General features: G+C 38.8%; 1 protein-coding gene across 1 annotated transcript; it reads left to right on the top strand.

Annotated features, from left to right (window-relative positions):
• Positions 1–339: 339 nt before the first annotated feature.
• Positions 340–21,695, top strand: jhy (junctional cadherin complex regulator). Its single transcript, XM_023404711.2, is given in 9 exon segments — positions 340–859; positions 5,850–6,021; positions 6,023–6,433; positions 10,132–10,227; positions 11,004–11,449; positions 11,732–12,029; positions 16,180–16,242; positions 18,380–18,487; positions 20,489–21,695. Coding segments are annotated over 9 exon segments (1,845 nt in total). The 5' UTR covers positions 340–818; the 3' UTR covers positions 20,699–21,695.
• Positions 21,696–22,321: the final 626 nt, after the last annotated feature.

The following is a 22,321-nucleotide window of genomic DNA, read 5'->3' as shown; positions in this document are numbered from 1 at the left end:
TCACATTGACCGTCAAGTCATGCGCAGTCAGCCAAAGTCAACATTGAGTTTTGGCACAGCCCTCTTTAATGCTGCTCTTACAGCCTTTCTTTCCTCCTCATATCCCCTACATTGTAACAGCAAATGTTGAACCGATTCTGAATGTCCACAGTGTACACATCTACCATCTACCAGAGACAGTAGGATCTTTGGTGGGATGTTTGCTCCTACTGAATAACATCCGGGTCACTGAGCTCAGCTGTCACTCATCATTAGCCAATGGGGACGCACCTCTGAAAACCCCGCCCAGGCGAGTGGTTTGTGTCAGAACCATACATTTGGTCAGAACTAAAAAGTCAGGCAACGCAAAGGAGAGAGCTGGCAGAGCAACCGTAGATCCGGCAGTGAGAGCAAAAGTCCGTGTGATCAGTGAGAAAGAAGTAAAGGGAACTGTAAGCAAAATGACATATTATCAAAAAAGTAAAAGACTAATAGTTTACACGATTACACAATATCATTTGTTTGCAAGTTATACGTTTTACTTTGAGATTTTTTTTTTTTTTTTCTGTTTGATCGATTTTTATTCTCTCAAATTCCTAGTTTTGTTCGATAATACTGGCACAAATCTGATTCCATATAAACTCGACAGCAGATTCAGGGTAAAGTCTTCGTCTTCAGGTGTTTATATTTACCTTAATACGAAGTTAATCTTGCCCACACTCCTCCCCAGTAGTATTTTCTGATGCTTAACCTGACCCCAACCACTTATCTCCGCCTCCTCGCGAGTCTTGGAAATCATGTAGGCAACATGTGTACAAGCATGTTTGCATCATGTTTCCATGGTTGCAGTGCTGCGTAGACTAGTGACAGAGGAAAATAGGTAAGTATTTGAACAAAAATAATTTGCTTTATTATCTGCATAGTTAATGAAATGAATAACAGATTAACGACGTTTTAATGGTCATTGTAAACACAAGAAATGCAGTTGGTAGTTTCTTCTTAGTTCATGGCCTATTCCAGCCTGTTGTAGCCTCTGCTCGTCGTTTGGCAAAACACGATGCTAAGCGAACTTACAGACAATGTTAGCTTTTATTGCAGAGTGATGGCAAAAGATGATGGACAACGCTGCTATTTCCCAATTCGTAAAGGTTACAAACGATATGCATTGTTTATATCGCATTCTTCTTTAATTTCGGAGCTTCTATAGAGGAATTAACTTAATTTTTCACTCTTATTTCTCTTGGCTGTGAGGTTAAATGACAATTACAGTGACAGTGAGGTGTCCAGTGGTGCCTTGCAAAACGACAATACTTGAAATGAATATATTAAAGGCAGTTGTACTCACTGTTATCTTAAAACAAGCAACATATGACAGATATTTCAGAAATTTGTCTGTATGAAAGAAAGATTTGTGTATTGTTTAACAATAATTTGTATATTAGTATGAAATCCCCCCCCCCCTTAAGCTATTTGACCTTAATAGGGAAGTTTTGACTTAAGGATGACTGCAGTCCGTTTAGGTGTATAAGTTCTGTTTCTGTTCAACTTTATGGGAAACACTGTAAATATATACATATGTACCGGTACACTGCTGGCTCACACTATCATGGCTTCGGGGACATCTAAGGTGAGGTGCCATCATTATTATTGACTCCATCCATGCGTTTTAATGCCATGACAAGTCACAATGGTATATTTTTGCCCACAGTCACTCATTTACAGTGCAGTCAGACCAAAATACACTTCCGTTTCATTTCTGTGTTAAACCTGGCAAGACACATGTTTCCTGCAGGAACCAAGATGGCTGAATGAGTGGTTGCGGTTTTAGCAGGGCCTGAAGGAGATAAACAATTTTTCTTATTTCAGGCATATAACCAAAATCCCATTCATTAAACCCATTGAGTTTGGGATGAGGGAACTGGAGGTGCAACAACACTAACTTATTTCGAGGTTTTGATATTTGATAGATCCTGCCTCTGCGCTCATCTGAGACTATCCTATGGCCTGGTTTTTGCTTGCTTTTTCAGACAGCGCCAGCTTTGAGACCTTATATAGACAGGTGTGTGCCTTTCCAAACAAGGTGTGGAAATCTTAAAGATGATCAAGAAAAATGGGAGGCACCTGATGGTAGATGAGGGAATTTTTTTTTTTTTAATTTTAGCATAAAGCTGCAACATAACAATGTGAAACACTTGAAGGGGTCTGAGTATTTTCTGATTGCACTGTATTTAGTTCTGGTTGAAGCTTATTGGCCAAATCTGCAGGTGTATCAAAACTAGCTAATCCATATCACTCTTTATATATTGCTTCTCAAAATATCTAAAAGGCCAACTCTGTAAACTACAATTTTAGATGGAGAAGCAAATGTATTATCTTCAAAATACATTTTGAATCTATTATTGGACGTTTTTGGATTTTTGGATTAGTGTTTAAACTAAAATGGAACACTTTTATGCCACAGACTAAATCTACATGGTTTCACATCCCCAGAAACATATTCAAGAAAACTGGAGGTTTAAATCTTTGTAAAAATGGGATTTTAACATTTCATAAACAAATGCTACCCTGTTGGAAGGTGATTCTTACTCATGATTTTATTTCATGTGGCTCCACCTTGTGGAACAACAGAACAGTTACAATGAACAGGAAAACCTTATTATCAAAACTGGTATGACAAAAACAGATTAAAAAAAAATCTGAGACCACTTTCCCATTCACTTGAATGGGAAAATGGTCTGAGACTTTTGGACCCCACTGTACATACTTCCAGATTTACAAATTGGGTAAATGGCTATCAGTGATACTAAGTGTAATAACAAAGCTATAGGCAAAATGTTAAACATTTTCCATGATTGTACAAGAGTTACAAAAATCAGAGTAAGTGATGTCAATATAAGTGGAAACAATATAATATTTAACATGGACAATTTCTCAAGAGGCTCAAGATCATGAATATATAGAAGATTCCTGTTTGAGGTTGACTCATTCATTCATGTAAATGGAAAAATCAGACACCCTCACTAACTTTGTTTATAAATTAGTTTAAATGAGTTTTCCTCTTTACTTCTTTACACACCAGACAATACAAAAACTTTGTCATTTCCTCAGTTAGTTTTGCCATCCCATTGGTTCTCTGTCTGAAGCATCTCCTATATGCTGCTATTGTTATTTTGCTGTGCAGTGATAAAATGAGAATATAAACAATCTATATTTCCCGAAGAGGGCCAGTTTCACCCCTCTCTCTCAAACTAACTGGAGAGGCTCCTGATTTTGCAGGTCAAAGTTCAATCAGAGTGAAGTCAGTCTCTCAGTACTTTCTGGCTTCCCAACCATGTCCATGGCTCTGAGCTTGAAACCCATTGGTTCCTACTGAGGAGGTAAATCTTTAAAAATGAGTCACAGATTCGACCTTAAAAAAGATTTGGTTATTCGCTAAAACAGCTAAGCTGCAATTAAAAACATGAGTATATAGTGCATTTGGTGCAATGATGGGCATATATGGCAACAGGACAGAGTGTGTGGCATTGAATCTAATCAAGCTACACTGTGTGTGTTCATGGTAATGAAGGAGCATGTCATTCAGTGCAGCAGTCTGGCTCATTGAGCTCTGTGCAATGGGAGAGTGAGATATACCAGGCTTTGGATACACACACACACAATACTATTCCCTTTGGCCTTTAATGGAACATTGAAAAATAAAGAAGGACATCACCCGACATATCCATTAACTGACTCTATATGTATTGCTAATTCTGATATGGAGTTCTGCAGTTTGGTCAGTAGATGGCAGTAATTGATGTTAGTGGCGTGTAAGGGCTGACTGTTAAAATAGAATCTGCAGCGTTTGCTTTATTTCTTGGTGAAAATAGTGTAAAAAATGACTGAATTATTTGTTATTTTGTGATTAAATCTTAATTTCACTTTGGCTTATTGTCGAGATGATTAGGGTATAGACACTGTTGTGGAGACAATCTAACATCATTGGCTGTGTAGCCTTGTCTATTACAATAATTCTATAAACATGTAACATATTATAAGATGTTCACCACAGTTAGATTTGTGCCTGACCTTGATCAGTTTGCCTATTGAACTGGACTGTCACTTTCACTGTCTATGGCAAATTAATTAAAATTAAGCTGATAATAGTGCTGCTTAGATGGAGTACAACGAGGAGAATGCAGCAGCAATCAAACCCTTTACTTTTAAACAGCACATGGATGATAAAAGATAAATAGCATTCATTCACCACTTAACAATGAAACTGTGTCAGTGATTTAATGAGATGCAGGCACCAATCATACATTTTAGTGAGAATGGTGCTTTCAGAATAACAGCTTTCATTTGAGGGAAATGAGATTTTTGTTTTGTTTGGGTGAATCACAATAAGTGGTCACTCGTGGTCCATTAACGTGGATCATTGTTGCTGTAAAGGAGATCTCTCTTTCACTCTTTTGAGGGAGTGAGGTAGGCATCTATGGTGGGGACAACACCTCATCTGTTTTTGCAATCTTGTCAACTCGTACCGTTGTTTCCTCTTCTCTTTCCTTCAGACCCCGTCTGATAGTCATCTCCCTCCAAAATAGAAAAAGGCCATTCTCCATTTTCCCGTCATTAACCTGTGCAGATTGATGCCCACCAAGTGTGGGTTCGCTTCCAAAGTACATTGTTTCAGAGGAAAATGAACATGACATTTTCTCACAAAAGGTTCCATTTCATAGAACTAAGGCAGTGGACACAGTCTCATTTCCATTATCATGTTCTCATAGTCCTCTACTGCCTCCTCAAAGCGGGTAAGCCTTTTCACACAAAGCCATTGCATAGTTTACAAACCCAATGGGCATTCCTTATTCAAGCAAAAGATTCCTATTTAAGCAACTCCATTCATCCCTCTTCACTATATTTTACTCATATCTCACTCCAAAATTGCAAAAGGATATTTGAGTATAGTCTGCATGACCAGTTTTTCGTTTTCCCATTCAGTGTTTGTCACTACATTTCACTGGCTTTTGTATTTAGGCTTCTGTATCTTGGGCAAGAAATAATGGGCTGTGGTATTTTGCCATGTGTTAGAGACATCACGCCTAGCTGAATGTTGTCTATAATGCATTCTACAACTTGTTTGAGTCTTAGCCATTAGAGAGACATCCCTTACCCTTTTGGCCTCATCGAAGTGAAGGGCCCTACACCTAGGCAACCCGCCCCCCCCATGCACAACATCACGGCAGGAGAATTAGACTCCCCTCGTCCTCCCAGTAAGCACAACAAAGAGGCTCTCTGCTATTTAGTTTAATGAGATCTTTTCATCACCATCAGAAAGAGCATTTTAGCCTGCAATTTTCAAGCCATTTCATAAGCTGAAAATTGCCGTTTGTGAACCATTCCCCCGCTAGTAGCTCTCAAATACACTCTCATTAGTGAGCCTGGAGGTGAAAATACGAAAATTATCTGTAAATACAGGCTCATAATCCCCCTCATCTGTTTCAATTTCAGAAGTCTCTGATAAGGCCTAATACTTTGTTTGAGGACATCATCATTCTAATAATGGTATAATGCCTCTTGTTCCTTTGACCTCTCAGTACAGGATTATGTGGCATTCAGGTGTCTGTAAAACTTCCTTTGGAAATGGAAATATCATTGATAAAGCTGCTTACCAACAATTAAATCAATTATTAATAATGAAATTAAGATTATACTATAAATATATGAATATATTATTTTATAATTGCATTAAGTTTCTTATTTTTTATTTTTATTTGTATAGTTAATTAAGCTTAGTAATAGAGCTGTGACTTACTTATGCAAATCTCAGTGTTAGGCTGGTTGTATTGAGAAAATAATCTTTATTCTATTGTCTTTTTCTAACCTCGCAGCTGGCCGCTCTCTGATGATGCATATTCTGACCTGCGCTATGACCCGAACTGGAGGACCAAGCTGAAGGGAAACAGCCACTTCAATGAGAGTCCACAGATTTCTGTTGAGAAATATTACCAAGTCCCTGAGGAGATCTCTAGTCAGTCGTGTGGTGACAGACGGGGATTGGAAAATAAAAGGAGGATACAGATACAGTGTAGACACAAGTCAAGCTGTTATGGTGACACCTCAAATGGCTGGCAGTGAGTCTGACCAGCCGTATTACCTTCACCCACAAGATGGTCAGACTAACTCTGTAACATCCACCCAATGTCACAACCGTGATTTACAATGCAGATCACCAGAAACTGATACTACAGAATTTCAGACCCACTACCAGGAAGAACCAAGATGCGCACAAGGAAGACCCATCCAGAAAACCAACACACCCAAATTGACGAGTCATGATGTTTTATCGAACAAGAAGCTAGAAAGACCCATGGAGGACATAGTGGAACGCAACAAGACAACCCTGGGGCGCAGCACATCCAAACGTGGCTCCTATGTGAGGGTGTATTCACTTAAACAGCAGATGCCCATTAATGTGAGTGAGGTGCATACAGAATGTAGTTTTCTCAACCAACAGCTTGTGCTTATTAATCACAGAATAAGAATTTGACCTTTGAAATGTGACAGCAGCACAGTACCGGTCACCCTCAAACAGGCACTCTCTTCAAACAGGTTGCAATTACAGAAACAGACACCAGGAGCTGCACTAGTATTGATAATGAATCTTGGACTGCTGTGCTATTGTTGCAGTTGCATGACTGAGGATTAAGTTTGACTGGGGACAGACCACTGGAAATACTGGGATAAAATATATAAGTGCTTCAAATCCCAGTTTTAAACTGTGACAGTTTACATTGTGTTTTTGTGATCTGTTTGGTAACATCCTTACAGGTCATTGTTTTGTGATAGACAGATTAACTATATCTATTTAATGTACTGGCCTCTTTGAAGGAGCTTTTTCGTTTTACAATTTAGGTTGTTTTTGTTTCAGAAATGCACAGAGGAGATGAGGTTGTAGTTATGATTGAGATGTTTTCCTTTTTTACGCAGTAACTATAGTTTTTGTAGTATTATTAAATGAAGGTGATCCTGATGATAGTGGTGTGGTGTGTTTTGCAGGGACTTTAATCCATTGCACCCTGGCTACATTCTAACAATGTTAAGATGTTTTAAACATAGAGGTCAGTTGTGGGGCTTGTGAGTGCACATGCTGAACATATGCTATGTATTTTTTATATCTGTATTTACTATGCACATAGCCAAGTGTCAGTATATTTACTCTTGAAAGCTTATTCTAATCTTGGACACTATTAATGGGCAGTTGCTTGAATGCAGCTTGTCTCATGAGCAGAATATGGAACAAGCTCCTTCATTTTTTTTTCTATTTTTCCTTCTTTCCTTGCTTCTTCATCAGCCGAGCTTATGCTTATGCCTATATTCTATGATATTTTCTCTGACCCAGTCTGGAAAATTAATTTGGCAAAGGAGCATAGCTGTTTTCATCTGCCTTCTCCTCCACCTTATGAAAAGGGCCATGTCTGGCTATGCAGTGCTTATTATGAGCTGATGTGTACAACAAGAACATCAGAGACGCATGGTTACCAATAGGCTCTTAGACATCCCTGCACCTGGCACAGTGGCATAATTGGTCAGGATGGCCCGCATTCCCCATTTGTTGGGCCACAAGACTGTTTGCTGGCTATAATACCAACAACCTTGTTCACCCATCTGAGCCCCAGCCCTCCACAATGTCTCATATCATCACCATTTACATAGTCAAGAGCCGTTAGCTTTGTGCAATGGTAAACAGAGCCAGAGCCTTTCCCTCTCCTCAACCCTTGTGTTTTGTCGTTTTCCCTCTGAATTCGCTTGTTAGTTTTCCATTTCTCCGTCTCCCCAAAGACGTCTCTTACTTAATGAGGGACATAGGGCATAAAAGAAGGGGGTACCAATTTGCATTTGGTCTGTTTCTTGTTTCATTACAGGATTAATTTATGAATTGATCGGATGTGTTACGGCAAAAGTGTAACATATCAACAAAGCTTATCAGAAATCGGCTCAAAACAAAGTCATTTTTTAAAACCATATTTTGTAATAAGAACAAATCTCCCTAAAGTCTGTTTTTTTACTGTAGCGCTGTGATTAGCATGCTTACAGAAAAACAATCCACCCTAAAACTGAATTAACACATGAAAGTTGTATGAACTTGGACAGTTCAAGATCCAAGACTCTTTAGAAGCCAACATCATGGAAACTCTCTTTGGATAATTATTGAATAGGACACTGAATTAAGTGATTAGTGGCAATCGCTCAAGGTGAAATTTGTTAACCTGAAATTAAATACACAAACTGTCTACAGAGTAACTAGTTTGTTATTAAGGCAGCCTCCTCTGTCTCTTGGTGAGATTGACATTTTGTTCTCTGGTCTCTTGTTTTGAAATAGGACAGTTTATTTTCACACACACTAAATTAAATATTTGAAGATCAAAGAAATAATACATATGTTAGATTTTTGAAAAATCTTAATAGTGAAGGTTAGAGAAAGACATCTTAAAATCCAAAAACAATATTCATTCATAATTAGGATAACCACACATCACTTTTATCACAGAGCGTCCTTTGCGTCCTCCAGCTCTTCCTTGTCTGTTTCCACTTGCAAAAGATAGCAACACTCCACATGTACAAATCGCATCAGTTTCACAAATCAATATGAGTCCAGACGAGCCAGTTGTTACAAGGCCCTTTTAAAATAACCCATTTGGTCTTTTGAAGAGAGTGGCCATCTGAAGGCAACTTGTTATAATTAGACGTGTTATTAAATGTACACAACTTCCTAATGCAGCAAATGTTTAGCCCGGACAAGTGGCAGAGTGGCGGTAGCAATGATTGGATCCAACGGGGCATAGGCCTCCTTTGATAAAGACAGAAGTAGCAGATCAATCTTCTGCTATTGCACTCAGCCCTCAGAGTCCCTTCTCCTCTTGCAGGCCCTCACTTCAAAGCCAGGGGAACATAATGTACAATCTTTTAATAGCTTTAGACCAAAGCTCTGGGGAGCTCTCTGCCACTGTATACCCTGCCTCGGCCTAAACACCTAATCAAGATTACCTGGGCTGGCCACAATAGCAGCTAAATGCAATTCAAGATCCACAGTCTCTTTGAAGTCTTCATTGCGAAAAGCAGATGTTTCCCGGGTACAGGAGGTAATACACTAGCTGCAATTGCCAGACTTTGTTGTGACATCGTCTCGCAGAGAAGCAATTACGGGCCTCCCAATTTAGTAGAAAAGATATTACACAGCTTACCATGCTCTAAATGCAATACAGGCCTATCATTTGCTCTCAACTGATTGGGATTTTTATAATGGGTGACAAAAGGCAATGGCAGGGGGAATGGGTAAAGGTGAGAGGTACAAAGTGTTTGTGTGTGTGTGTGTGTGTGTGTGTGTGTGTGTGTGTATACACTGGTGGACATACAGTAGTCACTGACACCTGCTCCTGATCTTCAAACAGCTGCTCTGTCCTCGTTCATCTGTAACAGCATCCAAATTTTCTAAAAGTCATTTGGAAAACAAAAGATCCATCTATTTTGTTTATGAATTAATGTATAGTTCAATTACTGAACAAACAAACAATCCAAATTAGCCTGAAAGCTGTAGACAAAGGATCATACAGCTAACTTATCGAAACATTGTTAGGTTTGGGTGGTTTGTCCATTAGAGCCCAGAATTTTTCTGTTCTCAGAATAATCGTAACATTTCAGCCTGTTAGATGAAATCGCAAACACACGTGATAGATGTGTTCAACCTGGATCCACTTGTTCCTCCTGACCTTCACCTATTCAACCACACCGAATTAGAGGTATTCAGTGAAAAGTCTTCAGCCTGTCAATACCATCGATCCACTCAGATGGTCCTCTGCCCCTGGGGGAAGTCCTGGAGTTAACAAAATGATTTTTCATTACAGCATTAACACAACATATTCCATGCCAGAAATAGATACATTAGGAACAACTACAATAGTATATTAATGTAATATTAAATTGAAATGAAGAAGACAGGCATTGATAGTTATGGATGCAATATTGATCCCCCTGTATAGGTGTCAATAGGCTGGCACTGGTCTTAATGAAGATATTTGTTCCGGTGTATAGACAGGAAAAATATGAAGGACTTGTTTTTGTTTTGTTGCTTCTGTATCAGCATGTCGCTTTACCTTTGTGTTCTGTTTAAAGGTGCATGAAACTCTTAAGGAGACGGCCACTGCAGAAAATCAGGAGGACAGCTCAGCCCCCGAGCTGATGTGTCTCCAGAAAACACAGCAGTTATGGGTAGGACCCCTCCTCTATTCTTTTCACTTGGTTGACACTGTCATCCCAAACAACACTACAAAAATCAAATAAAATCTAATTTGTTTTGCAGTATTGTGGGTGTGGAAGCTTGGTTGCCTACGTTCTAACAAACATCATCTAGCTGCTGCACAGTACCCTGGCTTTTAGTTTCCTTTAGGGAATGTGGACCCAGTCACTGATGGCATTGTTTCACTGGAGCTTGACAGAGACGGTTTAAAAAAAAAACAGAAAGAGGAGTCGGAGTAAAAAAGGAGAGGGTTGGAGAAGCATTATTATTTTGAGCACTTGAGCAGCCACCTTAACACTGCCAAGCAGAGGAGTGTTAATGTTTTCTCAGTGGAATGGGAAAAGCTGGCGTTTGCCAAATCAGCGGCATTAGATGCATGAGATACATGCTCATAGACCTTGTGCAACATAATTTGCTCAGTTCATGCAAAGAAGAGTGCCAGCCCTTCTTATTCTTAGGAAAGAATTGTGCCTTTCACTCAGAGCTCTTGTTTGTCTGTTTTTGCTTTGTTTGTGTTGTAAATATGGGTAAATTTAGAGTTGGAGCTTTGTGCTTCACACCACCTTCAGAAATAGGTAGTGTTAAACTTTAATATATTTCACAGAAAGGCAGAGGAGTAAATGTTCAGAAACAGTGGACATATGGACATATGTTTGGGTTTTGTGAATTAACACCCCTGTGCACTCTATATGCACTACATTAATGAACAAATGTTATCCTCAAACTGTTAATCCCACTCTAACCTCAGATCACCCAGATCAACAAGGAGAAAAAAGCCCAGCGGAAAGAATACCCCAACCTCTCTCGACAGCAGCCATCCCCTGCCGTGGTGGTCAAAGCTGAGCTGGGAGACTGTTTGAGTTCCCTATTAGCAAGGCCGGCTGATGTAACGCAGCAGAAACCTAAAAAGATGGCCTCATCACAGCCTTTGCCCCCCACCATCCACCTCAACATCAACCTCAACACATCATCCAATCTTCTTTCATTACTCCAGCAGAAGGGCCAGGATGCCTTCATCAACTTAGCATCTCTTCATGGTCGTCCTCATTGGAGCCCCCCATCTGACGTTCAACTTGCCTTGTACCCAGGGTGTCAACTAACAAATCCAGGAAGGTCCTCCCACATGTCTCAGGAAGGGCTATATGCACAGCTTCATCACCGAAACCTGGAGAGTGGCCCTAACCCATGGCAAAGGTAAACCACTTATACTGTTTGTTATTGACCAGAGGTGAGAAAGATTTTACATGTTGAGGATCCTGTTGAAAAAACTGGATGACTACAGCATCGAATAACATTTCAAGTAACATTGGAATGACAGCAAACTTGTATTCTATGTAAAATGACAGCACTGGCACTGACACAAAGAAAATGAGTTAAAAACTGTGTCTGATACACTATATGAAAATGTTATCATGATCATTATCTATTATAATGGTGCCCTTCATTCACCAATCCACCAATAACTTTGTGTTTCAGGACAACTGCATTACAGTGGCCATCCTGTGAAGGTGATGACCAGACTTTGAGTTTAAATGAGGTTCACACCAAACAGTTTCCACAAAACCTTACCAGGACACCAACTACTGCCTCGTCACAGGGCCTGGGCTCGTGCAGAGTTCTTCCGCCTATAGGGAAGCCAATGACAGGAAAAGAGCCTAAGATGAACCCTAGTCAAAGTGTGAATACAGTCAACCCCATCCATGGAAGCAGCTCCGACAGCTACCTGGTTCAGATGGAGAAACTGAAGCAGCTGAGGGCAAGAGTTACTAACAAGGTATGTGCTCTCTGTGAGTTTGTTAACATGTTTGTGTTTATTATTGTGTGTCTGAAACTGTCTCTGTGTCTGACATCTAATCAGATAAAAACAAAAAATACCTCCACTGAGTATTCAGAAAGCATACAGGGTGCTTTGCATACATTGTTTATACCAGTGGTTCTCAAAGTGGGGTCCAGGGACCCCAAGGGGTCCCTGAGGGAGTTCCTCATAAAAAAAGGTGAATGATTTGTTTCTACTATAATTCCTTCCATAAGCAATACAATGACAGAATGTGCGACTATTTTAGTCATGGGTTTCAAACACTTTCTGGAATAAAACATCTAAAAGCAAAAATCTTATTGGATTCGGGACCCTGGTACAAAATGGGGGTCCGTTGTCTAATTCGTGTCACGTTAGGTGTCCTTGATGTGAAAAAGTTTGGGAGCCACTGGGCTATAGAGTGATTGGCACTAGTCTCAATGAAAAAGTGTTGTCCCAAATCACCATAACAAATGTTTGCTCCCATCATTAACATATAAATCCTTTATGTAGCCCTTTTTTGTGGTTGTAGACCTTCAGTGGTGACAGTTATTTAGACTGCACTCTGGTTCTTAATGCTGCGTCACAAACGGTCAATGACTTGGAATAACTTTGTTTTGTTGCTGTGTAAAGATACTGTGATGTACTTAATTCATTAGCATTTTTAAACTGTGTTTTAAACAGGGCCAGAAAACTCATTCAGCACATACTGAATAATCATGTTCAAGTTAGAAAAATAAGAACACATTATGCAGTTTCATTTAACAAAAGTGACATGAATTCTTCAGTTGAGTGGCATTCACCTTTAATCCCCACATACACGAGAGGTTACACAAATAAATTCCCCTTTGAAGTCCCAAATAATCCCCTCAGCTGTGTCCAAGCAGGGACTGCATAATCCAGCAGGAGTGCTCTGGTAACAGAGGGCATAAAACATCAGGTTAATTGTCTAGCGCCACTAAGATACACTTAATTGCTATAAGATGATGACTATATAAACCACAGAGCTGCAGGCTCTGAAAGCCATTTGAAGATGTGTTAGAGGATAAGGTGATTAGAGGGGAGAGAGTCTGTGAGGCGCAGGGCCACTAAAGAAGCCCATTTGCATTTAATGATTTGGCTGCTGTTGTTTTCTCCCCTCTCTGGTTTATGGGACTGAACTGTGCAGTAGTGAGTGGAAAGTGACTCAGCAAACCTGCCTTTTCCTGGGTCGACAAATTTAGTTCTCGTTAGCAGTTATTAAATTAAAGTGCAAGTTAACTACTGCAAAAATAATTAATGTTGTTCGAGTGAAGTGTTACAGGTGAAATCAACCACAGCACTGCTGTAAACGGACTACATACAAACACACATATGATATTTAAAACATAGCATTTTCACTGCTGTGCTTTAATTGCCATAACACAAGTAAGTTACGGGATCTCGAGACTGTCCTCCTGTGAAAAAACGAGCCCACAGGTCATTTGTGCAGCAGATTATTATGTTCCACAGTTACATTTTGTTGTTAGGCAATATCTAGTGGTCGTAGTTATTATGACAGGAGCAAAGGGAAAAGTGCGGTTACATAGTATAAAGAGTGTCAAAATCCACATAGGAATATGACACAGGAGATTGGTGTTTGATTCCCATGTGAAACCAGTAGTTTATATTGTTTTTATTATCCATGACCTTCGTTGTTATTATTGTAACCATGACAGCAAAGATCATCTGATGTTGAGGAACTACTTATTTTAACCCAAATCGTGATCTTTTCTTAACCCTAACCAAATAGTTTTAATGCTTAAACCTAACCAAGTAATTTTTGTGCCTCAACCTAACCAAGCCATGACCGTTATTATAGTAACCACGGCAACATTGGGTACGCCGCTCTCGGTACAGCCTTGTTTATTATGGTAACCGTGACAACTGAGGTCCGGTAAACATGCTGCCATAGGGGTGCTATTTCAGGAGATACTCCTATTGGTCGTATCAGAGGGATGAAAAAACAAATTATATGGTTTTTGAAAAAAGCACCTATATGGTTGTTTAGATTGGAGGACTTGTTGGAAATGACAAACTATCCAAAAGATTCCCAACAGCATTAGGACACCAACTGCAGGCAAACAAGGCAATTCTGGCATGAACAGAGACAGATTGATTATATGTATAATGTATCCTATTTATTGTTCATTACTATGACAAAAAAACAATAATGTTATTGATAACATTGCTGTATAATTTTTACATCACCTACCAACGAACAGTTCAGATAGGTGGACCCAAGAAAGGCTAGAACATATGATTAAATGCTTAAGGGTTGCATTCACACTGGAGCCTTCATATAGTCCTCCTGTGGTGACTAACACCACAGGAACACCCCTTGACCTTCCATCTCTCCCACCATGTTAGCCATCATGTCTGACAAGATTACAGGCTCAATTTGTAAAGCAGTCTGGCTGCGTGAAAGCAGATGAGCATGACTTAGGGGTTGGGGAGAGAGGGGAGCGGGCTTGGAAAGAAAGGTACCCTGTTGTGTCCAGCAAACTGAAATCCTCCTTTCTAAAAGGAGCCAGTGCAATCTGGAATGATTAGCTCCCTTTTGTCTGGGACAGCTTGTGGATTGAATGCACCCATGTACACATGGTCACACACAAATCATCTCCAGCACCTGTGAAGGAACGCTATATAGTACATCTGTCATCCGTCATCATTTCTTTGCCCATAAGACTTGTATCAATTCATTCATGTTCAATTCATCTCAGCATCAGTGTTCCTGAGAAAAGCACCCCAGTATCATATTGGAGCCTAATAAGGAAATATTGTATGTGATGCAGTGTATGGTGGCAAAGTCCTTTAAAAGCTCATGCACTGTGTGCACTCTAAACACTATTTGTTTCATTTTATTTTTTTTATTTTTTTGGTTTCCTAAGGAAAAAACACTGGTGCATACAAACTAATGTATAGTAGTATAATAGAGTCCTGCTTTATTTTGAATACATTGGATAACTAGCATGACTCAGACAGCCAGTATGGACATACATAAAAGGAACACCCTTTAAAGTGACACAAATTTACCATCTAAATAACAATAGTAAACATATTGTTTGATTAGGAGGTGATCTCATTGAACTGCAGTGCACAATCAAGGATCATGTGTATAATCACTTGAGTGTAAAAGTATCATTAAAGAATACCAATAGTCTACAGCCATGTCATGTCTCTGTGAGGCTGCAGTTTGGTTTTGCGGTGCTTTGAGCTAAATGCTAATTCTATTCTGCTCACAATGACAGTGTCAACCTGTTGATGTTAACAGTTTGCAGGTTCACCACAATCAACATCTTCATTTAGTCTGTTATTGTGCTAAAATTTGATGATTAGCATTAAATACAAAGTACAGATGCTGCTGATGTGAATGTTAGTAGTAGTAGCATTAAGATCACTAAGTTATTGAGGGGAACATATCAGTATATCTAAACCAAATTTCCAGGCAAATCATCTGATAGTTGTTGAGACAGTTGATTCAATACCATAGACATGGCAATAAGTGACATGCTGACGCTAGAAAAGTCATTATGATGCGTTGCCTGGGAAAGAACCATGAATGTCTCGACAGACTTTTGAGCCAATCCATCAAGTAATTTTTGAGATATTCACTGAATAAGAGAAAAGTGTTGGTGCTAGATGAAAAGACAGAGGCTTATCAAAGTCATTAGGATACATCCTCTGGGCATCTTTACAAAATTTCTTGGCATTGCCATTGCTATCCCTGGAGCCATGTCACTAGCATAGCTAAAAAAAATAAAATCAGTTTCTGTGTGTGAAAAAGTCTTCCTCAAATAGCTGAGGAGAGAAAGCTATTATTTTTATTTTTACAAAATGTTTGGTGACGACAGTGTCACTCACTTAGAGCCTCTCTCTCTCTTTTCATGTCATCTGCCAGGCATTTTTCTATCACTGTATTTAGTGCAACAATGTACCATTTTAACCCCCCTCTATCTCTCTATATCTCTTTCTCGCTCTCTCTATCTATCTATCTATCTATCTATCTATCTATCTATCTATCTATCTATCTATCTATCTATCTATCTATCTATCTATCTATCTATCTATCTATCTATCTATCTATCTATCTATCTGTCTGGCATACAAGAAGCTGAAGACAGACATGGATCTGCGAGGCCCGCATCCTGACTACACAGCCATTGAAAAGAGAGTAAGTACTGAACTGCAGCACCTGTCACTACCATATCAGCAAGCATTATCAGTAACTCTTTGACCTACACAACCAGCTTGTGTTATGTGGCTTCATTTATCAAGACAGTTTTTCAAGGCTAGTCACACACACAATATGTAGTACATACATATATACTGTAAGTAGTGTGAATTTACTGTACTATAATTGGTGCTATTCAGATTCAGTTTCTGATTAAGACAGCTTTGTTTATCCCAAGAAGGACAATTCTTTTACAGCTTACCCAGTCCATACACACAACTTACAGTAAAAAGTAATTATATGTCAGAGGCAACAGGTCAGCACACTTTGGTCAATACAAGGAACAACAGGCAGCAATGAGTAAAATAAATAAGAATAAAACAAGTAAAATGAATAATAAATTATACATTATGTTACAGTTTCTATAGTAAATAAATATAATATGTTCTAAGTTTGATTGCATATTTTTCTTTGTCTATTTTTATTATGCATAGTTCCATGTTTATCATTTTTGATTTACTCACCTACAGCAATTATATTGTGCGAATTTACAAGTACAGTTTTTTACAACTGGTTTTTCAAACATTTTCTAAACTAGGTCTATTTTTATTTTTCAAAACTCTGCACACAGATCCAAAAATTGCTCACACAAAATGCATGATCAACATGGCTGTAATCTGGTTATACTGCCCTTGGTGTTTGGAGGGTGATGCCACTTCCTGTACTTTGGATTACAGCTGCTGATATGTCAGACTTGGTTGTATTTTCCTTGAAAATGTATTCATGTTACTGTGATGTAAAGAATGTGGAGAACGTGGAGACAAGATGTGTGGAGTATGATCAGAAAATTATATTGGAAACAATTGAGGTCAGGGTTTTTACACAGACATCAAGTGTATAATTGATTGCATTCAAAAAATACAGATCCAATCAAACTTCAGGATCTTGAAGATGGATGATGCTAAGTGGCTAATTTAGGGTATGTAAACTGAAAAATCATTATAAACAAGATGTAAAAATTCAGAAATAATAAATATATCTGAACATTTAAAAGGGCTATTGGTAAAACTATTCACACACAGCCACATCTGTGTTTGGCCACGGAAAGGTGCTTCTGCATTTGGCAGCACATCTTATGCTCTCTAAAGTCTTCTTATTCTGAACACATGTAGAAAGGTGTGGGTAATCTTACTGCCAGGAGATGAAAAAGTTCAAAACAGAAAACTGAAACAAACTTCCGATTGAGAGAGAGACAGAATGAAGTGGATGTGGAATCACTCTTTGTTCCCACTGGGCAGAAAGAAGCCACATCAACCCCTGTAACTTCCATGTTAGCCGTCTTGTATTTTTTCCATGCATTTAAAAATGAATTATAGAGCTTTTCACTAATATGAGGATGAAATCCCCGTGTTGACTTTGGTATGTAGCAACTACATTTTTCTGCTTTCTATATTTGAGAACCTCGCTGCCTTTTCTAGCCATAAAAGAGAGGATGATAGAGAAGAACATGTTTCCCTACGTTGCAGGATGTTGTATTGATTTGCTGTTAGGCAATATAAGCTATAAGGAGGGACTCATATGGAAAAAAAAATGTGATTAGAATTCTTTTCGGACAAACATGATTAGCTGTTTTTTAGTCTCCTGTGCCTAAATCCTGATGTCCACTACTGTCATTGTGTATCCACTGACCCTCTTCCAATTGTCTGAGTTCATCATTTAAAGGCCCCCGTGCTGTTCCACCGATAAAATTGCAAATACAAAGCAAATGAGAGTACCCCAAAGAAGTTAAGTGCTCTTTGTGCTTTGATATATCTTTTGTTAATCCCCAGTTGTAAAAAGTGAGCATGTTTGGCCAATTTACACTAGATTGAGTCCTGTGCATCTCCAGGGCCAAACCTATTAGTGAATGATATGTGTAAATGTGGATAGGCCCGCTGAATGGCTAGCTGTGTTTGGTTTTGTTGGGCTAGGTGGAGAGGCTCTGCCGAGGGGATGCACAAAGGGAAGGGCCTTAAGGGAGAAATGGCTCAGTTAATTAAACCCCCTTTTATAATCTGCTTCTGTTCCCCCCCCCTCTCTTCTCTCTCACTCCCTCTCACTCTTTCACCATCATCATGCTGAAAAAATAAAACGACAGAAGCTGTATTCAAATGTGGTCCGTGAGCAGAACAAAAAGATAAGTAGGATTCCCTTTCTACCAGCCAAGGACCTGGAAGGCAGTGACAAGAAAGTTCCCAGGATGAAGGTGTGTGTGTATTTACTTTTTGAGTGTGTCTGTAAATTCAGCCTCGCTTTTAAACAGCATGTTCAAGGCGGGAATGTTGCGCCTTTATTCTGCCTTGCCATTCTGTATAAAAGGTATGTACATGGAATCGAGGAGCATTGTTGGTCAGGGTATGAAATGATCTGTTTTCCTATCAAAAACAAAAATGAAAAAAATGAGAAAATCGTTTTTCCGATGTCCATGAACACTGGAAAAAACAAGTGAAACAGTGTAAAAAAATGACTTGTTTTTTGGTTTGGTGTAATTTTCATTTTTCCTTGTGAATTGAGCACACATTGACCACAGGTGACTGACATCAATGGAGAGGATCAAATTAAACCATCAAAATAAAAGTGAAATGTGTGACAGCACTTTACGAATGAACTGAGTTAGTGGGATATATACAGTATATAGTGATGATATTTTAGTTGAGTGGTATTACAGTAATTGATATTCTGGAAACTGTTGCCCCTATTTCACATTGCTACCCAAATAAAGAGCATCTATAAAGTGCAGGGAGCTCTGCTGTTCACCCATCACCCACCATGAAGGTTAGAACATTGACATGGTTTTAGATCATAATAATAATAATAATAATAATAATAATAATAATAATAATAATTCTTATTAAATATACATTTATCATTAGCTACATCAGCTTGTCTATATCAAATAAACCTTTTTTTAATCTGTATGTCTAATCTGTATCTGTGTGTGTTGTTGCATGCAGGATTTGTAGCCAAGGCTAATTTATAACTCCTGCCCCTGGTTAGGCTTTAAAAGGTCACAACATATCTTCACTACCAAGAGTACATTAGTTCAATTGAGAACATAATAAAGAGTGGCATTATCATACATAATAATATAAAAATCATGACACTGACAAAATGACAAAATAAAATCACAATCATTTTACATGTGTTGCATAGATGTGCACATGTGTATGGTCCCCAATTCATGGCAAGTATGTACATACTGTATTTATGGGTGTGTTCGTTCATGTGCATGTATGGTCATCATGCCACATAAATGTTTGACAGACTCAATAAGAAAAAATGAAATGATCCTGTACAACTGAGGTTTGTACTATGAAGCGAGTTTAACATACCCAGGATATCTTTTCATGTCAAAGAAGCGAGTTATTACATTGAGCAACACTGTCAGACCCAACAATAAAATAGAACAACAATCATTAGGTTTTTAACTGAGTATTTTTTTTCTCTGTTGTCTGATGATGATCAAACTGATTGTTATGAATATGTGATGCATAAAAGAAAAAAAGTATTGTGGGACTGTTGCTGCTGTCAAAGAGAAGAGAAGTAGTTCATCATGTCTGATGAGGTCAAACTGACTCAACATGTTCATTCATTAGATTTTCATCACAGAGTCTCTTCATGTTATTCTGGGCTGCAGTAATGGAAGAAGAATAAAAGCATCACTGTATGTATTCGTTTAGTGTTTGTTAGAAGTTGTTTTAAAACCAGAGTGAACATGTGGAAAGAAGCAGCGAAACGATTCCACTGATCTCTGAAAATATCTACTGCTAGTATATTATTTATCACTTAACTGTAAAAATGTTTTGTCCTTGTCAGGATCCTGTAGGAATAATATGTCTTTGGTTTTCCAGTGATCTGACTGGTCAGAAGTTGGGTGGGTTGTTGACAGGCTTTAATTTGATCCTCTGAAATGAACCTGCTCTGCACCTGCTATTTCACTTTGTAAGAGAATTTTTTCAAAATGTTTAAATGTTTTACAAAATTAACTCCACTAACAGTTATGCTGTCACCAATGGAGAATTATACATAAACATATGATGTATTATATTCAGTGTATCATTAAAGTTCCTCAGCTGTGGTGTGTGCCTTGTATTGTAGAACATAGTAGACAGATGTGGATATTTCTGGAGGACCAGGGCCATTTTTCACTGTAGCTTGTATACACAACTTAGTAATTTGAACTTCTCTCTTTCTCTCTGTCTCGTAGGCCTTGGAATATGCCAAGACCATAGCCAAACCCCCTGTCCAGTCTCAACCAAAACAGAGACAGACACACCAGGCTGAAGGTTTTTCTGAGCACGCTCCTTGCTTGCAGGGCTTGGATGTGGCCCAGCTGACCAGACTGGAGCTCCTTACCAAACGGCACGAGGAAGAAAAGCAGGCTGTGTCACTCTTCAGAAAAATACCTGCCGTCTGAAGCCAGGTTCAGTTTCAGTTCACGTTACAGTAACCATGGAACCCGGGCTCTGCCTTTTTAAATTAGCCAGGCCTAGAGTCACATCAACAAATCTGCATACACATTTTCACACATTTTTTCAAACATAATTATGATAAATTAGATAAAGACAATCTCTGAGAAGAACTGAAGCCTCAGCCAGTGTCTTGTGTTACTGTTAATATTGTGTGTTAACAGATCAAAAAATCGCTTCAAGTGTTTGTTTTAAACACTGATACCAGAAAATGTCACCCATAGATTATCTTAAAATTTAAATTTGGCAGTGACTGAACCATGAAATCCAGATTTGGTCAAGGGGAAGCCGGAAGTGGACGTGATTCTCAAAATGTCCACCAAGACACGTAAGAAAAAGTGAAAATAACTAACTAGTTCAACATTACTCGTTCCAAAACTATGTTGAAATATGTAAAGCACCTCTAACAAATCAGTCATAGAAAGTGCTCTGTAGAGTCTCTGTGAAAACATGTTTTAAGGATGTAAATATTTTATTTTCTGATGTGACCCGTATCTATGTGGCACCTATAGGGAATATGTGCATGTCAGGGTTTGAAGAAAAGGCGATGGCACTTTCTACGCCAACACCCAGATGTGATTGGAGTAGAGCAGCCAACTCCGGCAGTAATAAACCAACTGACCGCACACACTGCAGGGTGTGTTGCTCAGGACCAAAGGAGGTGCAGTGCTGAGTGTGAAGTTGTTTGGATGAATCTTTGCGCTGTGGGATTAATGGTGTTGTCATGCCTTGTCTCAAACTTTTAAAGATTAGAGTTTTTGTACGGAATGTAGGTTTGATACATTTGACTGATTTTAGTAGATATATTTATACATAATATAATAATAATATAATCAAACGTAACTGTATATAGAGATATGTACCTGCTCAATAGTCAGATATTACTGTAAGTGGTGTCTCAGACTTTGTGTCATTGTCATATCATTAAATGTCACTGAAAACCTGCTGGGTTTAGCTTGAATGCTCTTGTGTGTCAACATTGACACTGAGCAGTCATAGACTCACCAACAGCACTAAACCTTAAGACCAGACCACTGACTAATGCCCACACTTCCCATATTGTTATTTCAGTCGCATTACATTATTCACATCACTGTTAAACCTACAGTAATCCAGATAGTCTCTGTTTTGGGTTTGTTTTTCTTTCATCCATTGGTCCCTATGTCTTGTAGCCATGTTGGTAGTAGTAACTCCTCCCCAACACACAACACTCCCAAGCAGCTCATTTTACTAATTGAACCCTCAGATCATTATCAAAGCACTATTTACCTCTGTGCAATATTTTAATTAGATTATAGTCTCTATTTAACCCATCATGGACTCTTTGAAGCTCTGTGTTTTTAGTGTTAAGTCCTCAGATGTGCGGTTTGAAACAAATGACCAAGCCCTTTTTAATTTAATGAGAAACACTGCCTATCCAGACTGAGTCTCTTGCATCTTTTTTTTTTTTTTGGTCCCACCTACTCGTTTTTTTGCCATTGAAATCCAGTTAATTGAAGGAGTCTTTCACTGCTATACATGAAGGGGGCCAAATTAGCATCCCTTTCTGCCCATTGGGAAGCTAAGGCAGA

Source organism: Seriola lalandi, unplaced genomic scaffold, assembly GCF_002814215.2.
Source record: "Seriola lalandi dorsalis isolate HSWRI2012SDOR001 ecotype SW California unplaced genomic scaffold, Sedor1 jcf7180002054256, whole genome shotgun sequence".
In the NCBI taxonomy this organism is placed as follows: domain Eukaryota; kingdom Metazoa; phylum Chordata; class Actinopteri; order Carangiformes; family Carangidae; genus Seriola; species Seriola lalandi.
This window is presented reverse-complemented; position numbering and strand designations above follow the sequence as displayed.